This window comes from Fopius arisanus, unplaced genomic scaffold, assembly GCF_000806365.1.
Source record: "Fopius arisanus strain USDA-PBARC FA_bdor unplaced genomic scaffold, ASM80636v1 scaffold00001, whole genome shotgun sequence".
NCBI classification, from domain to species: domain Eukaryota; kingdom Metazoa; phylum Arthropoda; class Insecta; order Hymenoptera; family Braconidae; genus Fopius; species Fopius arisanus.
This window is the reverse complement of record NW_011887740.1, coordinates 3,262,553-3,280,400: the sequence shown is the minus strand read 5'-3', so window position 1 is coordinate 3,280,400 and position 17,848 is coordinate 3,262,553. Positions and strand designations below refer to the sequence as shown.

Sequence of the window (17,848 nt, the reverse complement as noted above, 5' to 3'; positions counted from 1 at the left end):
AGGGAGAAAAGAAAAGTGGAAGAAAGTGTAAAAAAGGAAGAAGAGAGGTGAGGTGTGCGATGAAAGAACGGAAAAACAAAGGGAGTCTGGGGTGGGAGAGTCTTTCTCTTAAATTCGTGTCTCTTTCGCCTCGGGTTGGCACGCATCGCTAAGGTATGCACACTAGGAGAAGGAAGTGCCATTTTCACATTTTGTATTTCCCACGAGAAAAAAAATGAAGTAAAATTCACACCGGCATTTAGTAATCACGCAGCGTATTGCTTGTGCAGGTATTTGTGCCATGAAAAATTTTAAAACAGTGATATATTCTATTTGACATCATTTTTTCCAACCTCGGGTATTAACTTACGATAAAATGAATTTTCAATCGATATCCCATTGACAATCGAATATATTAGAATCAAGAATATTTGCCTTGACGAGTGAAGTAATATGACGACAATTGTACGATATGAAATTGTTGATAATCGGGACGAGGAAAAAATGTTGAAATCAATGGCGGTGGAGAAAATGGGGTGAGATGTACAGGTACACCTTTTGGTATGGCGGCTTGGGAAAGCTGAACACTCTTGTGGGCTCGGGTGTACAGGCATTATACGCGAGAAGGAAAACTGATGGAGAAAAAGGGGAAAAGGGGTTAGGAGGTAGAGGGATGGAGTGAATGTACGATAGTGGTTCCGTTTGTGGAAAAAGTTAGGTTGAAAAGCAGAGTTGTGGCGCGTGCTGGCGTGGCTTCGTACGTATATAAAACATTCAAAAAGGCTGTTTTTATTTCGGGGCGATTCAATGCATTCTATAGTGTACGAGTACTCCTCCTCCACCTCTCCCGTTTGGTCTCCCTTCCGGCACTGGTGCTCTCTCGGTTCTTTTTTTTTTTTCTCCCTTTACTACCCCCTCTTTTCGCTCTCTTTCTCACTAGTGCTCCATATACGTAACTTCCAGTGCTTTCGGCACTGGGTATGAACGAAAATGCTCTCTACATCCAGCTTCAGTGCTACCGTCCATTCTCACAACAGAATACAACACACCCTATTCGTGCTATCCCGGGATTTCATCGTCGCTCACTTTCCGCCTGCGTTTTAAATTGATGGATTCGCATGGGTTTGGGGGAAAATCGAGAGAATTAGTTGGCAATGGGAAAAGTTAGGAATTAAAATGGCAACGGGGGAGTTTTTGGTTTTCGCATTTTTTCTTTGAATCGGAGGAAGATGAAATTTGCCGAATTGATTCGTTGCAGGTGTGTGCCTCTGAATTCAATTGAGGGGAAAATATGGAATTTAGAATTTCGCGGGAACGTTATATATAGCGTATTGTTGGCAATCGGGGAGGTTCAGAGATGGGGGAAGACAATAATCCCTTTTATTCCGTTTCAATTTATTTAGTTCAATTTTTAGGGGAAATGTTTGATCTTTGACGTTTGGGGGAAAAATGTGAAATTTTTCGGGAAATCAAATTTTTTCATTAATGTATCCTTTGATTTCGGAGAAATTCAACCCGTATGGGATATCAGCTCGCTCAAAGGGGGAGTGAGCAGTGAAAATGGAAAAAGTCAGTTGCTTCTCGCGAAAGCAATAAATCAGACCTTTGGGGGAGAGCGGAAAAAAGGAAAGCAACGAAAATTTTCGATAAATTGACTTTTCTTGCCAAAAGTCAGTCCTTGAGCGAACGGCCAAAAATTAATTCTTCTGCTTCAACATTTATGAAAAAATCCAATGGTTTAATAAAAATTTTCCGATATGGAGGAAATCGAAAAAGTGTTTTGCAAGTATTTGTTATTCAATTTGATTTCGCTTTGAGCGAATTAAATATATATTATTATGCCAGATTGAACAGCCTCGAATGATGTCCAGTCACAAGCTGGTTGTGAAAAATTCCGCTAAAAAAAAAAGTAAATATATTTTAATACAGCGAATCCATAACTTCAGTCAGTTTGGAGTCGGGATTTTTTTTTACAACAGAGCAAATTTTATTTCAATTGAGAGGAAGCCCATAAAAATAAAAAATGAGTTATAAAAAAAGGTTATAAAATCCGGAAAGAACTTTGGGATTTTAGTTTAAATTTATTTTTACAACCGCAATAAATTTATTTTCCCGTTGGGAAATTATTTTGGTGGCAAGGTTGAATTTTCGAATAATTGATTTTTTCCATTGTCTCGTGGATGAGCTGTTAAAAATCCACAAATTCCACGAATGAAAAAACGTATTACAAGGCTTCACTCTTTCAACTGATTGTAATTTTTTGAAGGGGAGGGATGAAAAACCAATGGCTGCCGAGTAATGATAAATCATTTGGAATGTGAATTAGTATTTATTTTGATTTTCGACATTACTTTTATTCTATTTTCATTGAATATTTTCCCGTCGGCGGATTTTACACCGGATTTATATGAAAAATCTTAACGAGATTACTCGCACGGTAGCGTTTCAGAAAGTGCAATGTTCTTACTCATTGTCTCTCACTTCCTCCCATGGCTTCACACTCTCCATTATATTCCAGGGCGGCATGGTCGACCATCGACGCGGGTTCCGGGGGTTAATAATGGAATTATGAATCGCGTCGCGAATGAACGTAATACGATTATCCCATAAAACCAGGAGTATAAGCGTGTCTTGCCGGATCAATGCATCGCATTACACTACTTTGAATACTCCATGAAACTTTCCCATGTACAACCACCATTGCACACACGAAATGTTTATCGGTATATAATATACACATTAGGGAGTTATAATTAATTACGCGAGAATTCATATGAAGTAATCTTACAAATTCACGTGAGGGAATTATTAGTTTGCGAAAACTTTGATTCTATCGGAATTAGGAATTATGATTTAGGACCACCGATATTTTCTAAATAAAAAATACCTTAGCAATTATTCCTATCATCGAATATTAAATTCCGTTGAATTATCAATTAATTGAATGAACACGCCTGAAAATTCAAGTCTCCTTGAAAAATGCAATTATCCAGAATTTTCAAGACGAAATATGAAATCGAGTGAGCATTTTGACAAAAAATTGAATTCAAACTCAGATGATTGAAAATTGAAATGACATGGTGACTGAAATATCAAGAAATTTTTACCACCGTGATTTCCTTGTCACAACAATCGAAACTATCACGTGAATAAACCGATGAAAGTCCGGACTGGAATGGGATAGCGATGGAATAGCCGAGTGTTTAACCACAAATAAACATGGGATTTCGACCGAGTCGCAAACATAATATATACGTAATGCATAATCCCTCTATGCACACGTATTTGTGCTCATACAGCATGCAGAGATATTCGTAGGTCTCTCTATTGCGAACGGTAATCCTCTCCCGACGATTTTAGTTTGCCCATTTACACACTTGCTATCATCGTACACCTCCATTCCCTACGTCAGACCCACCCCTCCTCCTACGCATATTCCAAAACTCGGGCTATTTCACCCTCAATTCCGATGGGTTCTGTATATTTTGCAGGCGTCCGCGGGGGTTGGGGATGCGTTATTACCCGTCGTACAAAGCTTTGATTTTCTGTGCCAATGCACCACGTCCGATCATTTCCCTCGGTTAATCTATAATTCGATAAATAGCGACCACCGATGCCCATCAATTTGACCGCGCCGATCCCAGTCCCTTGTGTTTTCATCGATGATCAACGACAATGCCCTCCCTTTTTTAACAAATCCCATTTCCCTGGTTACGTTTCAGGTATTTTTATTGACATCACTGGGGGAGCTTTCATTAAATCCGCTTGGATAATCTACACATGTGATGGAGATGTTGTTATACTGGGGATTTTACATTCAAAGGGGTTAATCGCCTGCACCCAAGATTATTGCTGAATTATTTCGGCATGCTGATGGTTTATCAATCAGGTTTCTCGAATAGTTGAGTAGTCATTTTCATGGATTGGTTGATATTCCCTCCCTCAAAAACCCTCCGTTTCGAGGATTTTACACAGCATCAATCACTTAATCGTCAGGGAAAGCCCGAGGCTCTAGCTGACACCGAAGAAGATCTATTACCAATTAAATCTTTTCTGGAATTGAAATGAAATGAATCTACATATTCTCCACAATTCTTTCATACAATTACTCTAACGAGACGGATGATTTCATCTATATCAATAATTCTGGAAACTGGATACATCTTTGATGAGAGGGAGGAGAGTAATTGCCCCGCGATTTTCCCAACCATTAGACCGATGGAAGCCGTTAAGCAATGAATTTCTGTTTTAAGAAGAGAATCCACTGAAAAAATGATACAATCTCCACGGGACTCATTCTTCCTGTTTTCAAGATAAATTATTCTCAAGGTGATTTATACGAAACCGGTGGAGGATGGAGAACAATGTCTCTGGAAAAGTATTCCGCCATCATGGGAAAACAAATGAGATCTAAACTATTTTCCTTCCTCCGAAGCTTGAGTTTCCCCAGTATCTCTGTCCAGACTCATTACGAAAAATAAATCAACAAGTGAAATGGATATAAATTTAACTCAACACACGTGTGACACAAGGGCACGGTGCAAGGAGTCTGTGTATGTCTATGCAAGTAAGTCGTATTCCTCGGTGCACAATTTTGCTGCGTAAACAAGCGAGGGGTCACGTCACCATCTTGGGTTTCACATAGTGAAAATGGTGTCGCTGGAGGAGAACGAGGGAGAACAAGAGGAATGGTACAGGGTATCTTCTCGTACAGTTTTGTGTGCACTGTACTCTCTGCACGGTGTACGATGAAGATGGCAAGAGGGTGCAAAGGGGATGGGCAAAGGGGATGGGCAAAGGGGGATGGCTGAGGGAGTGGGAGAGACCGAAGGGAATGGCCAAGTATGTGGAAGGCATTTGCGAAAAGACAGAATAGTAGTGAGGATTGGTGTGGGCAAGTACCCGGTTGCAGTTTCACAATCTTTACGAGTAGCTCGTCTCGTGATCTCGGGTAGCTACGTCAATCCACAAAAGAGATTTATAGGTTGGATGGGATATGGCGACGATAAATGTTGGATAATGGATATTGAACATTCTTCGCATTTTTTTTCACCATTTTCGTACCCTGGAAACATGTCGATTCCCCCTCCTTTTGCTTTCGGTCTTTGATGTCATTATACATTTTTACATCTCATGTTTCTTTGTTACTACACCGCAACTAAAAATCCTTCAACTTTGCTCTTGCTCATATTATTGTTAACATGATATCGCAATAAAAGTTGAACGAATTCGTTAGCGGAATTCGAATGGGAATTCAGGTGGACATTATCAACATTTGTGAGCAGATTTATGAAACTAGAATTTACCGATATTTAGAAAATAGAGGAATAGAGAATGGAGAAAGATCCTCGGAAAGACAAGAATTTTGCCAGCAATTGGAATAAAGGACGAGTGATTTTGGCAGGAGGTAGAACTCTCCACTTGATGGAATAAATTTCGTGATATCTCGAAAAATACTGGAGCAGAACGCCGTCTTTATTCATAATTCAAGATAAAACGACATTGCATCGTTTCCGCGATACCTTTAACTTGCAAATATTTTTGCCGACACACTCTCCTACCTCCTACTGGCTCATCCTTTCCAACAAAAATACCCTTCAACCGCGTGGGTTCAACCGGATCGTTAATGAGAACCTTCCAATACTTATAATTTATTGAGTTCTGTTTGACTCAAAGGTTAGAAGTAATAGTCTATGATTTGAATGAGTGGATATTGGATTTAGCGCTAAAACAGGATGGAGGTATTGGAATTTACCTTGGCATCGTGCCAGTGTGAATAATGAACTTTTTAAAAATAAGAACAAATTAAAGTTAGAAATGGGCCATTGAGCGATGAGTAGAAAAGTCTTCATCACGAGCTCCGGTCAATTACTGAGAATTGTATGAAATGACTCTTTTCCTTCTGCCAAGGTCTCGAAAAAACCTTAACTCTCTATTCTCACCTTATCCTTAACACCCTCTCTTTTGATCCAAGGAACTGAAAGGTGATAATACCCTTTTCGTGAGCTCACAGAGAGCCCGTCTGCTGAGTAAGACAGAATGTCTACCCTCCGCTTTTCCTTCACTGAGGCGTTACAGTCCGAGAGAAATCGACTCACTACGAGTAACGACCGCTTTCTGTTCACCCGTGAATCCTTCTACCTTTAAGTTATATCTGTTCGAGTTTACTAGTTTTACTACGTCGTTACCGTGAAAAAGATTACGATGGAATAAGGCTGCTTCTGGGCTCTTGAGACGTCTGAAAATCGCTCATCATCAACGGCTTTATAAAGCGCTACCTCGAATTACGAAATTACACTCTTTAGTCTGAGCGAAATGAGCCAAATGGTGGGATGAGAGACAGACAAATGCCACACAGGGGACTGACAAATATACCATTGAAAAAAACCTAACAATTCTAATCTGCCGACGCTGAGAAATGTAGATGCCCCTCATGTGCAAACGATAAATATCGCAGCGCAAATTCGACCCGTTCTATCGTCTGTACAAGTGATCGTCCTCATCCCCTTTTTACCTCCACAACGCGTACTAAGCGGACATTTAAATTCAACGACACGTAGGCAACGACCCTACTCCCTTTCTTCCTCTCTTTTTACCCTTCCACCTCTCGTTCCTTCTTTTTTACCCGTTACCACCGACACAGTATTGCCGACTGGCATCCGAGGAAAATAGTGCGGATGGCATTGCTAAAATCGCACAATAACCAGGGCCCGAGCGTTTTTCTTCCTCGGTAATCTCGGCAAGCCCCATCAGCTTCTGCTGCAAATCCAAGGACGCCAAATGTTTTATCAATTCCGTTGAATGACGCCGATATATCATGCAAATAGCAGGTTAATTTAGGATTAAAGTAATAGATTCAGAGGGAATGCGAAAGACTCGTGGAAAATTCAATTCCAGTTCTTGGGGGATCAACACGAGTTGTACGCAAAATAAATGTTAATATCCCTGCTTTCGTCAATAGAGTCTTATAAAGTTGGAGGAATCTCGAAAATGTGAATGTAATGTATGATGAAGGCGAGGAATTGTGGGAACGAAATAACATGAATAACACAAGTCTGAATTACAGTTTCTGGCGGATAAATTGGCCTGATAATTACGAAATAATCTCCAGAGATATGAAGATTGTAGGGCAATTATTTCCATATGGTGTGTAGCGATAACTCCAGTGATGGTCAGTAAATTATGACGGCGGTAGTGTAATTCGTCGGTAGATATCAGCGGCAACTGCCTCAGCGGATAAAAAATTTTATTGGAAAAGTCAAATGGCATTAGAAGGCAAAGTTGGCCGAATATTTTATCAATAGCGTCTGATATGATGCCAATACGTTACACCCGATTGAACATTGGTAAGTACACCGGAAATTGGTCACAGTGATCAATAGGAGCATGTGCTGGGGGTTGGTTTATTCGAGTTAGAAGCTTGAGAACCGCTGCACAGTTAAATCTTCAACGGTTACAGGGAGGGAATATATTTGCATTTGTGTGTGTTGTTGAGGGGGTTGGGGTGTGGAGGTGGAGAAGAGGAATAGAGAGTGTTGGTTGGTGGGAGGAGATAGTTTGACTGGGTTTCGATGTGTAAGTGCGGACTGTGGAGGCCACGGGGCGGAAACGGTCGCCATTTCCTGGTGACGCGAAGACGCTCAGCACTATTCCTCTTTGTCTATATCTCCCTCTCATTTCCACTCCTAGTCACCATGCAAAGTCCAAAGCTCATTCGAGCGACTATCATGTCCCTCAGCTGTTTATATCTATATTCGCGGTATATTTTTCGGTTACCTACGTGTTACGATGAACTCACCAACTCTAGGGCAACTTGGGTATATGAGGACGAGGGGTAAGCGAACTTCTGTCGAGGGGTAGAAGATGGGTAAGAAGGGATAGTGATAACGATGGATCGTCAAACGAACCGCGAGACCTTCATCTTTTTACGGTGAGCAATAAAGGGAAATTGTAATCGTAAACGAGAATGTACAGGAACGATGCTACCGCATTATAGGTAACTCTGCATAACTCGGTGTGTAAGTATTTAATATATGTGGAATAATATTAAATGGTTAGGGCTTTTTTGTACTGTTGCTTTTTTTTATGGAGCGGTCGTGATTACAGTATTGTGGCAGACGATTGTTTTATTTTAGTCGGTAGTCTAGGGAGGCAAACTACTTTCACGGAGATTTGTTAAGTCGTAAGGAAAAATGGCGATGTAATGTGGTATAATTAGTTTGATGGTGTGTTGTTAAAAGTTTTTGGATTAACGTTACGCCGCTGTTGTTGGAAATTTTTACAGCATTTTTTATAACAATTTTCATCACCAAATATGATTATGATGGCATTCCAGGGGATGCAGTCATTTGAAGTGTCTGAAATGTGGCAATATGAAAAAATAATGTAATTACGTGAAATTAGTAGAGAGTTCCTCGTTACAGCACTGCCACCCATAACCCAACTATCGCGAGAGATTTGTATCAATTCGGAAATATCATTTAAACCCGTACTCTTCTATTTCGGTGTAATAATGGATGATGCACCCATTAAGCACGAATATTAATAATATTTTCAAACTCAACGAGTATTCCCTGGGGATGAAGGGGGTAGGGGGTATATTTATCAGAGGGATTGTAAACGGCAACGAGTGGTGGGTGACCTAACGGAAATAAATTATGCATGCGCATCGGAGCGAAATTCGTGTGTGTGTGTGCAATTCGCGGATGCTCGTTGCGTTTTGCTTGGATATAACGGCTTAATAGGCGATCGGCGTGTGCTAGAGTTGTATGGGCGGATACAGAGTGAAACAGGAGATACGAATTCACAAACTGGAAGAGTGGAGGGGCCACCGGCAAAAGGGAGTGGTTAAAAGCACAGAGAGATAGAGATCGCAGAAAACTGAAACGTAGCCAAATCGAAATTAACTCGCGCGTAACAAAGCCACGACTGAAATATTAATTAGCTGAAAATTAGTGTGGGGAATATGGGTCACCAGCCGGTGAAGTCGTGTACGACTTTGCTTGCGCGGCAAGTATTTGACATTAATGCGAGAGATGTACACCTTTCGCCGCCAATCTACCCCGAATCGAGAGAGGGGTTGAATAAAAATTGTCTCGAATATTGTGGCGGATTTTGATGTACCAATGGCAATCCTCCCTCAAAATATTGTTTAAGGAAAATAATCAAGAATTAATAGAATAATTCATGGCGCTATTTTATTTATGTCATTATTACGTGAGTGAATAATTAAAAATTTTTTCAGAGTCAATAGCCTGTATGACAACAAAATTTGAGGATGAATTTTCCTATAAATTTTTCTCGCCTCAAGTTTTTTATCCCGACAGTCACATTTGCACGCGAAAAATGTTGGCGTGTATATATTTTTCACCCCTTGGCCCCCTTTAACCCCAGTCATATTTTGCCACCGTTGGATTATCTCCGGAGCCACCTCCTTTTCATTTCCGTCTCGCCAGCTGGCCAGTCACCCTCACCAGCACGTTTTGCCTTGAGTTAACGAGAAACGGATGAGAGACCGTGGCACTTTGCTCCTGTGAAATCTCGATGACAGCGTGCTACATTCTCGTGGAAAGTATTCCTCATTGCAACATTTTATGCTTCCATTACGTCCCGTACTGCTTCTTTTTTCGGGAGTCTTTAGTAGGGATGGGAATCTCCACCAGCGCGAATCATCACTGGGGGATTTAAGAGCATCTCGCATTTCAATTTGAATTTTTCATTAACAGAAGATTGTATATGATTATTTTTGAAATTAATGATTTGATTGAATTAATTCAATAAAAAGCCCCACGAAATAAAAACTTATGATAAAATTGAAAGAACTATTTGTTTTCAAACTGAAATTTTTCCTCGCAAGCTATAAATGAATATATTTGCAAATAAAAAAAAAATCATCATTTATTTATTATTTCGTCAATGTTCTCCCCTAAGTAATCCGAATAAATCCTGATTTAAAAACTCCTAATTACCGTGTTATTTCCTCTCACTTTTTTTTTGTTAACACAGCTAATGGCCAAATTGGATGCATTATTCCACAATTGCTGTTACATCCTCATTTAAAATGGTATTCCGAGACTGATTAGTGAAAAATTCATTACCATTCCGATAACATGCAAGTTGCCCACTTCCGCAATTTTCTGTATAATTACCATTTGTTTAATCATGGGCTAAAAAATTTGTAGAATTGTCCATGCCAGTGGCATTTATTCACATTGTGGAATTCCTATTAACACCAATACAAATGCCCAGGGAAAATAGCCACTCCAGTGACAACATATTGCATTGCAATTCTCCAGGTTTTAACCAGCCGAAATATTTGAATTTTCGTTATTGGATTTTTTGTTCACCATTTTCTCGCATTTACCCCTACGAACGAATAGTTCGATGCTGCATGTTCTTATTTCTCTCTCTTTTTTTATTATTACATTTGCAGGGGGAGAGGTGGAATCGGTGAAAATGAAACTGCCGAAAGGAATGCCCTGCCTCGGTACTGGATAACTAGAAGAGACGGCACCTCCACCTCCGAATTTTGTTTTTTTTTACTACCTCCCCTCATCTAAACTCGAGAATAAATGTCCGAGTGGTTGGGTGAACAAAAATATTTGCAACGAATTCAGACTGGCCTCTTTTTCCACACCATCCACAAATGTGAAGAGAAATGGGGGCGGGCAAATGAAAGAAATAAAAGGAGCAGAGACAACATTACGCTCACTGCCGCTATAAACTGTGATCAGTCAAATTACTGAATTTATGGGAGTCATATTTGGATGACTCAAATGTGGCCTGCAGCAATTCCGTATGAATTCCGATATCATTCTTTACGCTTATTTTTACTCAACTGACGCTCAGACTTTATCAGATCCATCAATAGATGATGCAGTAAAGTACGGAATTACCGACATGCGACTTGCGAGGAATTTCAAAATATCATCAATATTGAAAATATATTTCTGAAAATTGTGTTTACATTCCTTGGGTTTGCCTCGGACTGTAAAATCACGATCGCCACAGAAATTTCTAACAGCCTAGTTACTACCGGAATATACTATAAAATTTGATTCTTTAGGAAAGAACATTTTTCAAAATTCACGAAGTTCATTATTCCTCCCAAAGATGCATTTATGTCGGAGAAGTCGATTTCCCAATAATCGATTTTCACCGGGTGAGTAATTTCCGATTGATATCGATTAGTTGTAATGATAATAATCATATTGACCTAGAGGACGATTACAGTGCAGGTGACCATGGATAGACCTCTCAGATTATTATTAATTTTTGAAAAATGGGTAGTTTGTTTCGACCCACCGAAAATTGCCAGTAACACGGTAAAAATGAAATGACACACCTCATTTCTCGCGAAAATAAAAATTGCATTCTTCATTCATCACCCACTGAAACCAAATACGATGATCCCTTAAAAAGATCCTCGTAAAAATAGGATATCGCGTCAACCTGAATTTCAAAGAAACGAAGAGATAAGGAATAAGCCTGCACTTCAATAATTTTCATCGTCACATCAAATCCCAATTCGAACTCCCCAAAAAGAGCTGCTCCCCCGCCCTGTAAATCCATCGCAGTTCCACCACAAATGCCTGAAGCTTGCGGGCGAATCCATCTCATAACCCAGAAACCCCTCCCGCCCTGAAAATCCCCTCGATCCCACGCAAACAGTATTCGTCTCGGAAACTTTTCCACTCATCCAGAATTCGTGTTCTGCAGATGACACGACCTGCACATCCCCGCCCCTCGACGAATCAATCCCCGAAAAATCCTGCCCCCTTGTATTTAAATTTCCCGCTAGAAAGGAGATGCCAAAAAACTTGCCTCTCCGTGCGTAGATAGCGCGAGAGGGGATGCCCTGATTTTCCATATGTACTTAATATCGTAAAAACGTCGAAGGTATATGGACGAGGAGAGATCCGCGGATCGTGAGACATCAAGCCAAACGTTAGCAGTATATAGTGACGGGTGGAAAAGTAAATTGAGGTGCAGGAAAGGCATTGGCGTACAGCATTGGGAGGCCCGGAGGGCCCGGGGCGATGTTGGGAGGCTGCACGAGGAATATTAGAGGTCGAGTTGAAACACTCGGCGGGAATATGTGACCGGTAGCTTCCTAGCTTCTCATTTCGTATTCCGTGGGGTGCCTACGGGGCTGCCTCCCTATCTATTACCCCCCCCCCCCTTCCCTTCTCCCTGCCACCCACTACACCCCCCATTCGCCTAACTTTCTTCAATCTAACCGTTTTGCTCTCGTTTTACCGATTTATGGATCCGGTCTCGGGCTCACTTCGGGGTTAGCCTTGTTTGAATTATCCATCCAACCCTTTCCTCCCTCACCACCCCTTACTCACCCTTCCTTCGAGTCTCCTACATACCTCTTATCCCCACGACATACATAGTTGTTTGACTCGCTCGTCACTCACCAACTTTCCCCCATAAACTGCCGACCTGTTTTTAGGGTGAAATAAACTTGTAATGTCTTCAGTCACTTTTGAAATCGATTTAAGGTTAACCATTCTGTCATTATGTCATTAGCAATATGACTTGCGATAAGGGATAAAATGTGTGACTTGAAATTTCACTCCACCCCCTCCATCGTGCTTTCATTTCTTTTGTCCCAGAGACTGAAAACCGGCGCCACGTACGCGGGGGTACGCCTTCGCTACGTGCCACCGTTGGGAAAATCCCCGACTCTGGAAACGAAATTTCGTTGAAACTGGAATAAAAGTAATTAAAGGCATTCGTGTCGTCTCGTAATTAGTTTGTGTGTGCACTTTCCAAGCACGCCATATAACCCACGACAACTTCAGGGACTAATGTGATTCTGGTGACAGGTTTTGGACAATTTCCGTAGAATATCGTCTTGTGGTGGAGTTCATAAGTCCCTCCATGAAATGATATAAAGGATGTCAAAGTGACACTGTACAATAGTTATTTTATTTAGCGGGATTACATAGTAGAAATGGTTGGATATATTGGTCGCAGCGGTGTGATACATTGCGGGGCTTTGTAAACAGGGGGCCCATTGTTTCACCGGCATTTATAAATCATGATTAGTGAATGATTCGTTGGATGGAGAACACAGGGCGATGGCTGTGGGAATGAAGTCATAAAACTCAGCTGGAGAAATATCGCCTCGGGGCCACTGAATATTTTGACCTCGAAACCCTATTGCTAAGGGAAAAGTAAATATTTTCTTCACCCATTCACCCATTCATTCTCCTTTATTGCGCTCATTCTCATGTTATGTATACGGGATCTAAACGCATTCACAGAAGGTCATGCACACATTTTGATTTATACAGTTTGCCAGAGATAGTCTCTTGGTTCGCGCGAGTTATCACGAGAAGAGACGACACGACGATAGACTTTGCCCTGAAGCTCGCGCGCTCAGCATCGTGAGAGGATTAACTGGCAAAATATCACTCAAGCTGAGCACAGTGCACATACACCCTCGCAAACCCCTCACAACCCCTCACCACCCTCTCGCCATCCTCTCACTATCCCCCGAGCCTGGTAGCTTGCAAGCTCCGGCATTTGAGAGAGAACGATGGGCCGTACGTGATCGAAATATTATCGTGCATTGCCAAAGGATAGCGCAGGTAGTTTGGGATGGGAGGCAACTTGGAAGACCATGCACGAAAAATACCAGGTGAATAAAATTTTCTGTGGCCGACATACTCCGTAAGAAGTACCCTATCCTCGGTATAACAGTGGAATAGAAAAAGGAACGGTGAGGAGTGGAAAATTAGCGGGACAAGGAGAGAGAATGGAAGTAAGCTGAGGGGTTTGCGCTCGCGATGGCACCAGTATTTTCATTAAGGCACACGAGGTCGGCGAGCTCTTCCTTTTTCTTTTTTCACCACCCCATCCTCTCACTTTTACCATCTCCTCCCGCGCCTTTTTTCAGTCTTCGTTTTTACCTTTTTTCCACCCCCTATTTTCCTCCATCCACCCTCGTTTTGCGATTTTCAAGTGAAATCTCATTTCCTCGGGGCGTCCAACAGTTTTATCCTGGCCTGGTGTTTTCTCGCATCCCCCCAGTGTGCAATGGCAAAGAGCGCCGTGTAATACATTACATTACCAATTAGGAGAGTGGTTCAACTGTGTGAAATGGAAAAATAAAAATAACCCTGTGCTTGGATTATACTTTGCATGATTTTATCTCGCGTTCCGTTATTTGCTTGGGATTTTTTTCTCCACCCGGTAGCTCATGGTATTTGTCCAATGGAATTTTAATCTATAATACATTCGGTGGCTATTGTTGTTGCTCTCAGTGACTCAATTCAAGCTGTTTCAGTTAACGACCTATTGTTTCGACAAGTCAGTTGTGGTCTTTTATGGGTGTGACATTGGCGAATGCAGATCTACTTGGGGATTTTAATCATGATAAAATTTAGTTATTTGATTATACGTCAGGCTGCTGGTGGGAGAATAATCGGTGGGGATGGGGTTTTCGATGCAAGACACTATTGTTTCCCTAAACTGATATGATTGATGATTGATGAATGCTGATGGGGTTTGGAGTTGATCACGGGCTGTGGGAGGGGTGGGCTGATTGTCTCGGACGACTACTCGTGGGAAATAGCGGCGAATCTGCCATCGGTGTGTCGAGGCGAGAGAGTGACTATTATTCACGCGAAGGCTGGCCGACTCCATCTACTGAAGTCCATCCCCTCGACCACCAATTCCCTCGTCCTTTCATGTGGGGCTCTTCTGCACAGGGAGAGGCATCACACTGGGAGGACTAGTCCCCAATGGCCCACGAAGGGTTCGTGATAAATTCTTATAAATCAAAACAGGCACGCTATCCCTCCCGTTTTTTTTTTACCCGTGTCTCTCGGACATATATATGTTTTTAATCAGATTTTTTTATCATGCACTGTCCGAAATTTTTTGCTTCAAATGTATTACCGAGGGTTGGCCGTTTAATTTCGTTTGGTATTGATTCGAGAAAAGGGGAGGACACGTTATATTTGGAAGTTTACGTTGGACCTTTCAGGTTCAGTGCCTGCTTTTGGTCTTGAAATTCTCGGACAAGTGATTGTTTCGGGAAATCTGGGGGAATTTTCGCGTTGGGCACTCGTCATTCGATGAGAAAATCAAGGGAAACTCTAAAATTTGGTTCAATGATTACATAAAAGTTTATTGAAATCAGTAAAATTCATCGTCATGCCAGAAAGTTGTGACGTTTTATGAATCTTTTTCCCGTAAATCGAATTCAATATCGCTCTCCTGGAAATTATTGCTGAACTGTTCGTGGAATTCAGCAGCGAAGCGGTAAATCGATTTAACTCGACTTACCTCTTAGCCGAGTTTTCGAGGAATATCTCCGGATATAAGGGAGATACTGAAATTTTCGTAATAATCTTTTTCGTAGCTCTTAATCAGCGCTACAAAAACGGTTATGACAAGAATTTCGATATCAGAGAAGCATTCCGAGTTATGCACTGAGAACTGATTAACAGCGGAAATCGACGTGATGCGGTGAGCCATTGGTTTGTTCCAGGAGAAACTCAATGAATTTCCAAAGGAAAACAGAATAATATGCATATAAATATGCAGATCATATTATAAAAATAAAATCACGATATTATTTAACGGCAGTAATTCTGGAGAGACTATTGTGAGGAAAAGCTGCGGTAAATGGTTACACCGAAGAATTCCCATACAATATCTTCGATTTTCCATCCCTTACCCATTTACTTACGCGGATTTTGCAAATGTACGGGTGACAAAGAACCCGTCCGCTGTGCAGCCATTGTCGCTGGAACTTTAGCGCGTAACGCCGCAAGACACGAGTTTGCCACGTCATAAATGAGATAAGTTCCATAGTATCGGTTGTTACCCACTGTCTTGAGTTTACTCTTGCTCATTCCAGTAGTCATGTTAGATGAACCTATTCGCGGAATGTCTCACAGTACCTCTGTAAAAAATTTGGGTGATAAAAACAATCATCACCACACCACAACGAAAGGCGTGCAGATCGAGTGATCAATAATCACGATGTTTGGCAAGAGTCACAGTGATCGATGAGTACCGCGTCGTGGGACTTGAACAAAATAAAAACACCAAGGAAAACATGAAATGCCGAAAAAGGGGGGCTAAAGGGGAGTTACCCGGTAAAGGAGGGTGGGGAGAGGAGGGGGAGAGGGAAAAATCGCTATCGGCACTTGAACGTGTACTGTCTGTTTTAGTGTGTTGGAAGTGGTATTCCTCGGTTATACTCGTATTTCACAGAGAAACTAGGACGCACCCATTCGATCGATTTACGCGCACGCAATGACCGTCACTCGATGTCACCGATTGTATTTCACAGTCGGTGCATTCTAGTGCCACCCGGGGTCGTATATTCGATTGGAGACACTCGCCTCACGCACTCTTAACACCACTCTCCAATTCAAAACCAGGAACTATCAGCTCGAGCGACTGGCGCTTCACTGAATCCCTCCAATCCACATTTTAATCGACACGACACAGTGTAAACCACTGAAACTGATAAACCCCGTGAATTCACCCACACCGTCGAAATTTACCATAACGTCACTCAAAATATTCGTTTAATTTTCTTGACACTGATGTGAGCAAGTGTCATGGCGCAAAACGACTGTGCGCGTTTGTTTTACGATGAATTGTCACAAGGAGGGATCCAGGGGTATTGTTACACCAGTGCTTGTGGAAATACAACACTGTTTGTGACACACGCGCGCGTTAGGTACAACTAGTTACATTGGAGTTGGATATCGCCAGTGGGTTGGGCCGTCCTCCAAACGGAAACGGCGCGGTCCCGTGGAACGGAAGCCGCGACCGGAAACGTCACGACTCAACGGCTACCTCTGATTGCAAACCGTTAAAACTTGACCAGATTAAATCGTCAAAACGTTTATACACATTTTTGAACATCTCTTCTTAATTTTACGGTGTCATTCCGACGGGATGGGATAAGGAAGTTATACTGTTGTAAAATTTTTGGAGACTCAAGTAGAAGATGCTATCGGATTTTCCGTGGTCTGAACTTCAATTCAATTTTAGACTCAATTGCTCGTGGTATTACTGATTTCAAAAAATTTTCAACATCCGTGAATCTGATATGGACGAAGAAATTACGGGATTCTTCAGTCTGAGGATTGCGCTCCGCTATTGTCAAAGTTTGTGACAAAAACTTCGGTATCGGCTTTCATTCCGGAGATATTTTTTAAAATGCATCGAAGAGAATCGCGTGATTTTCTAGTGAAGGAAAAAATTCGAGTCCCTTGATAAATAATTCTGTACATTTCACTCCAGTGATTTCTGATGTCTTGAAAGTATTAAATGAAAGTGAATGAACAAGGCTCATCAGTTATTCGAGGATTATTTTGTTCTATTCCGCTGCCTTCGTACAGCAGTCAATATTTTTATTTATTTATTTTTTTTTTCGGAATGAACTCATGCGTACGGATTCCGATCCGATGATATATTTTTGCATTCTCTGATGGATTGGAAAATCAACTATTTCGATGGTTTATTCATACCTGAGATTTATTCGCTCCACAATTCACCGAATCATTTACCTGTCGTCATTCGAAATATCATTCTGCATATTACATTGATTAATGAAAGCTCGATGGGAAAATACCTCATATTATTAAAACTTAATAATGCTATTATTCGATTATCGCCTTTCTTGTGCAATTTCATTTTACAGTAGTAGTGGGTACTGATAAACATCAATAATATCTCCCATTTATTATGGTTGTTTTGCGATTACGGGGGATTGAATAAACCCCGCGGGGGTCAATAATTTCACGTTTAATACGGAAATTTATGCTCCAGGAGATGTATTAAAGAGCTATTAACAATACAGTGGATGACGTGTTACAGCTTGTACAGG

The 17,848-nt window shown here is 41.3% G+C and overlaps 1 protein-coding gene across 6 annotated transcripts in view; it reads right to left on the bottom strand.

The window, feature by feature from the left end:
- LOC105262860 (nucleolysin TIAR) overlaps positions 1-17,848 on the bottom strand; it is a 268,436-nt gene that overhangs the window by 56,047 nt on the left and 194,541 nt on the right. Inside the window, exon 1 of one of the 6 annotated variants that reach the window (XM_011298725.1) lies at positions 15,689-16,681. The exons of the other annotated variants lie outside the window; for them this stretch is intronic. Within the exon in view, the coding sequence (XP_011297027.1) occupies positions 15,689-15,866 (178 nt within the window). The 5' untranslated portion in view covers positions 15,867-16,681. Of the gene's footprint in view, positions 1-15,688; positions 16,682-17,848 lie in introns of those variants that run through there. 6 annotated transcript variants of the gene reach the window in all.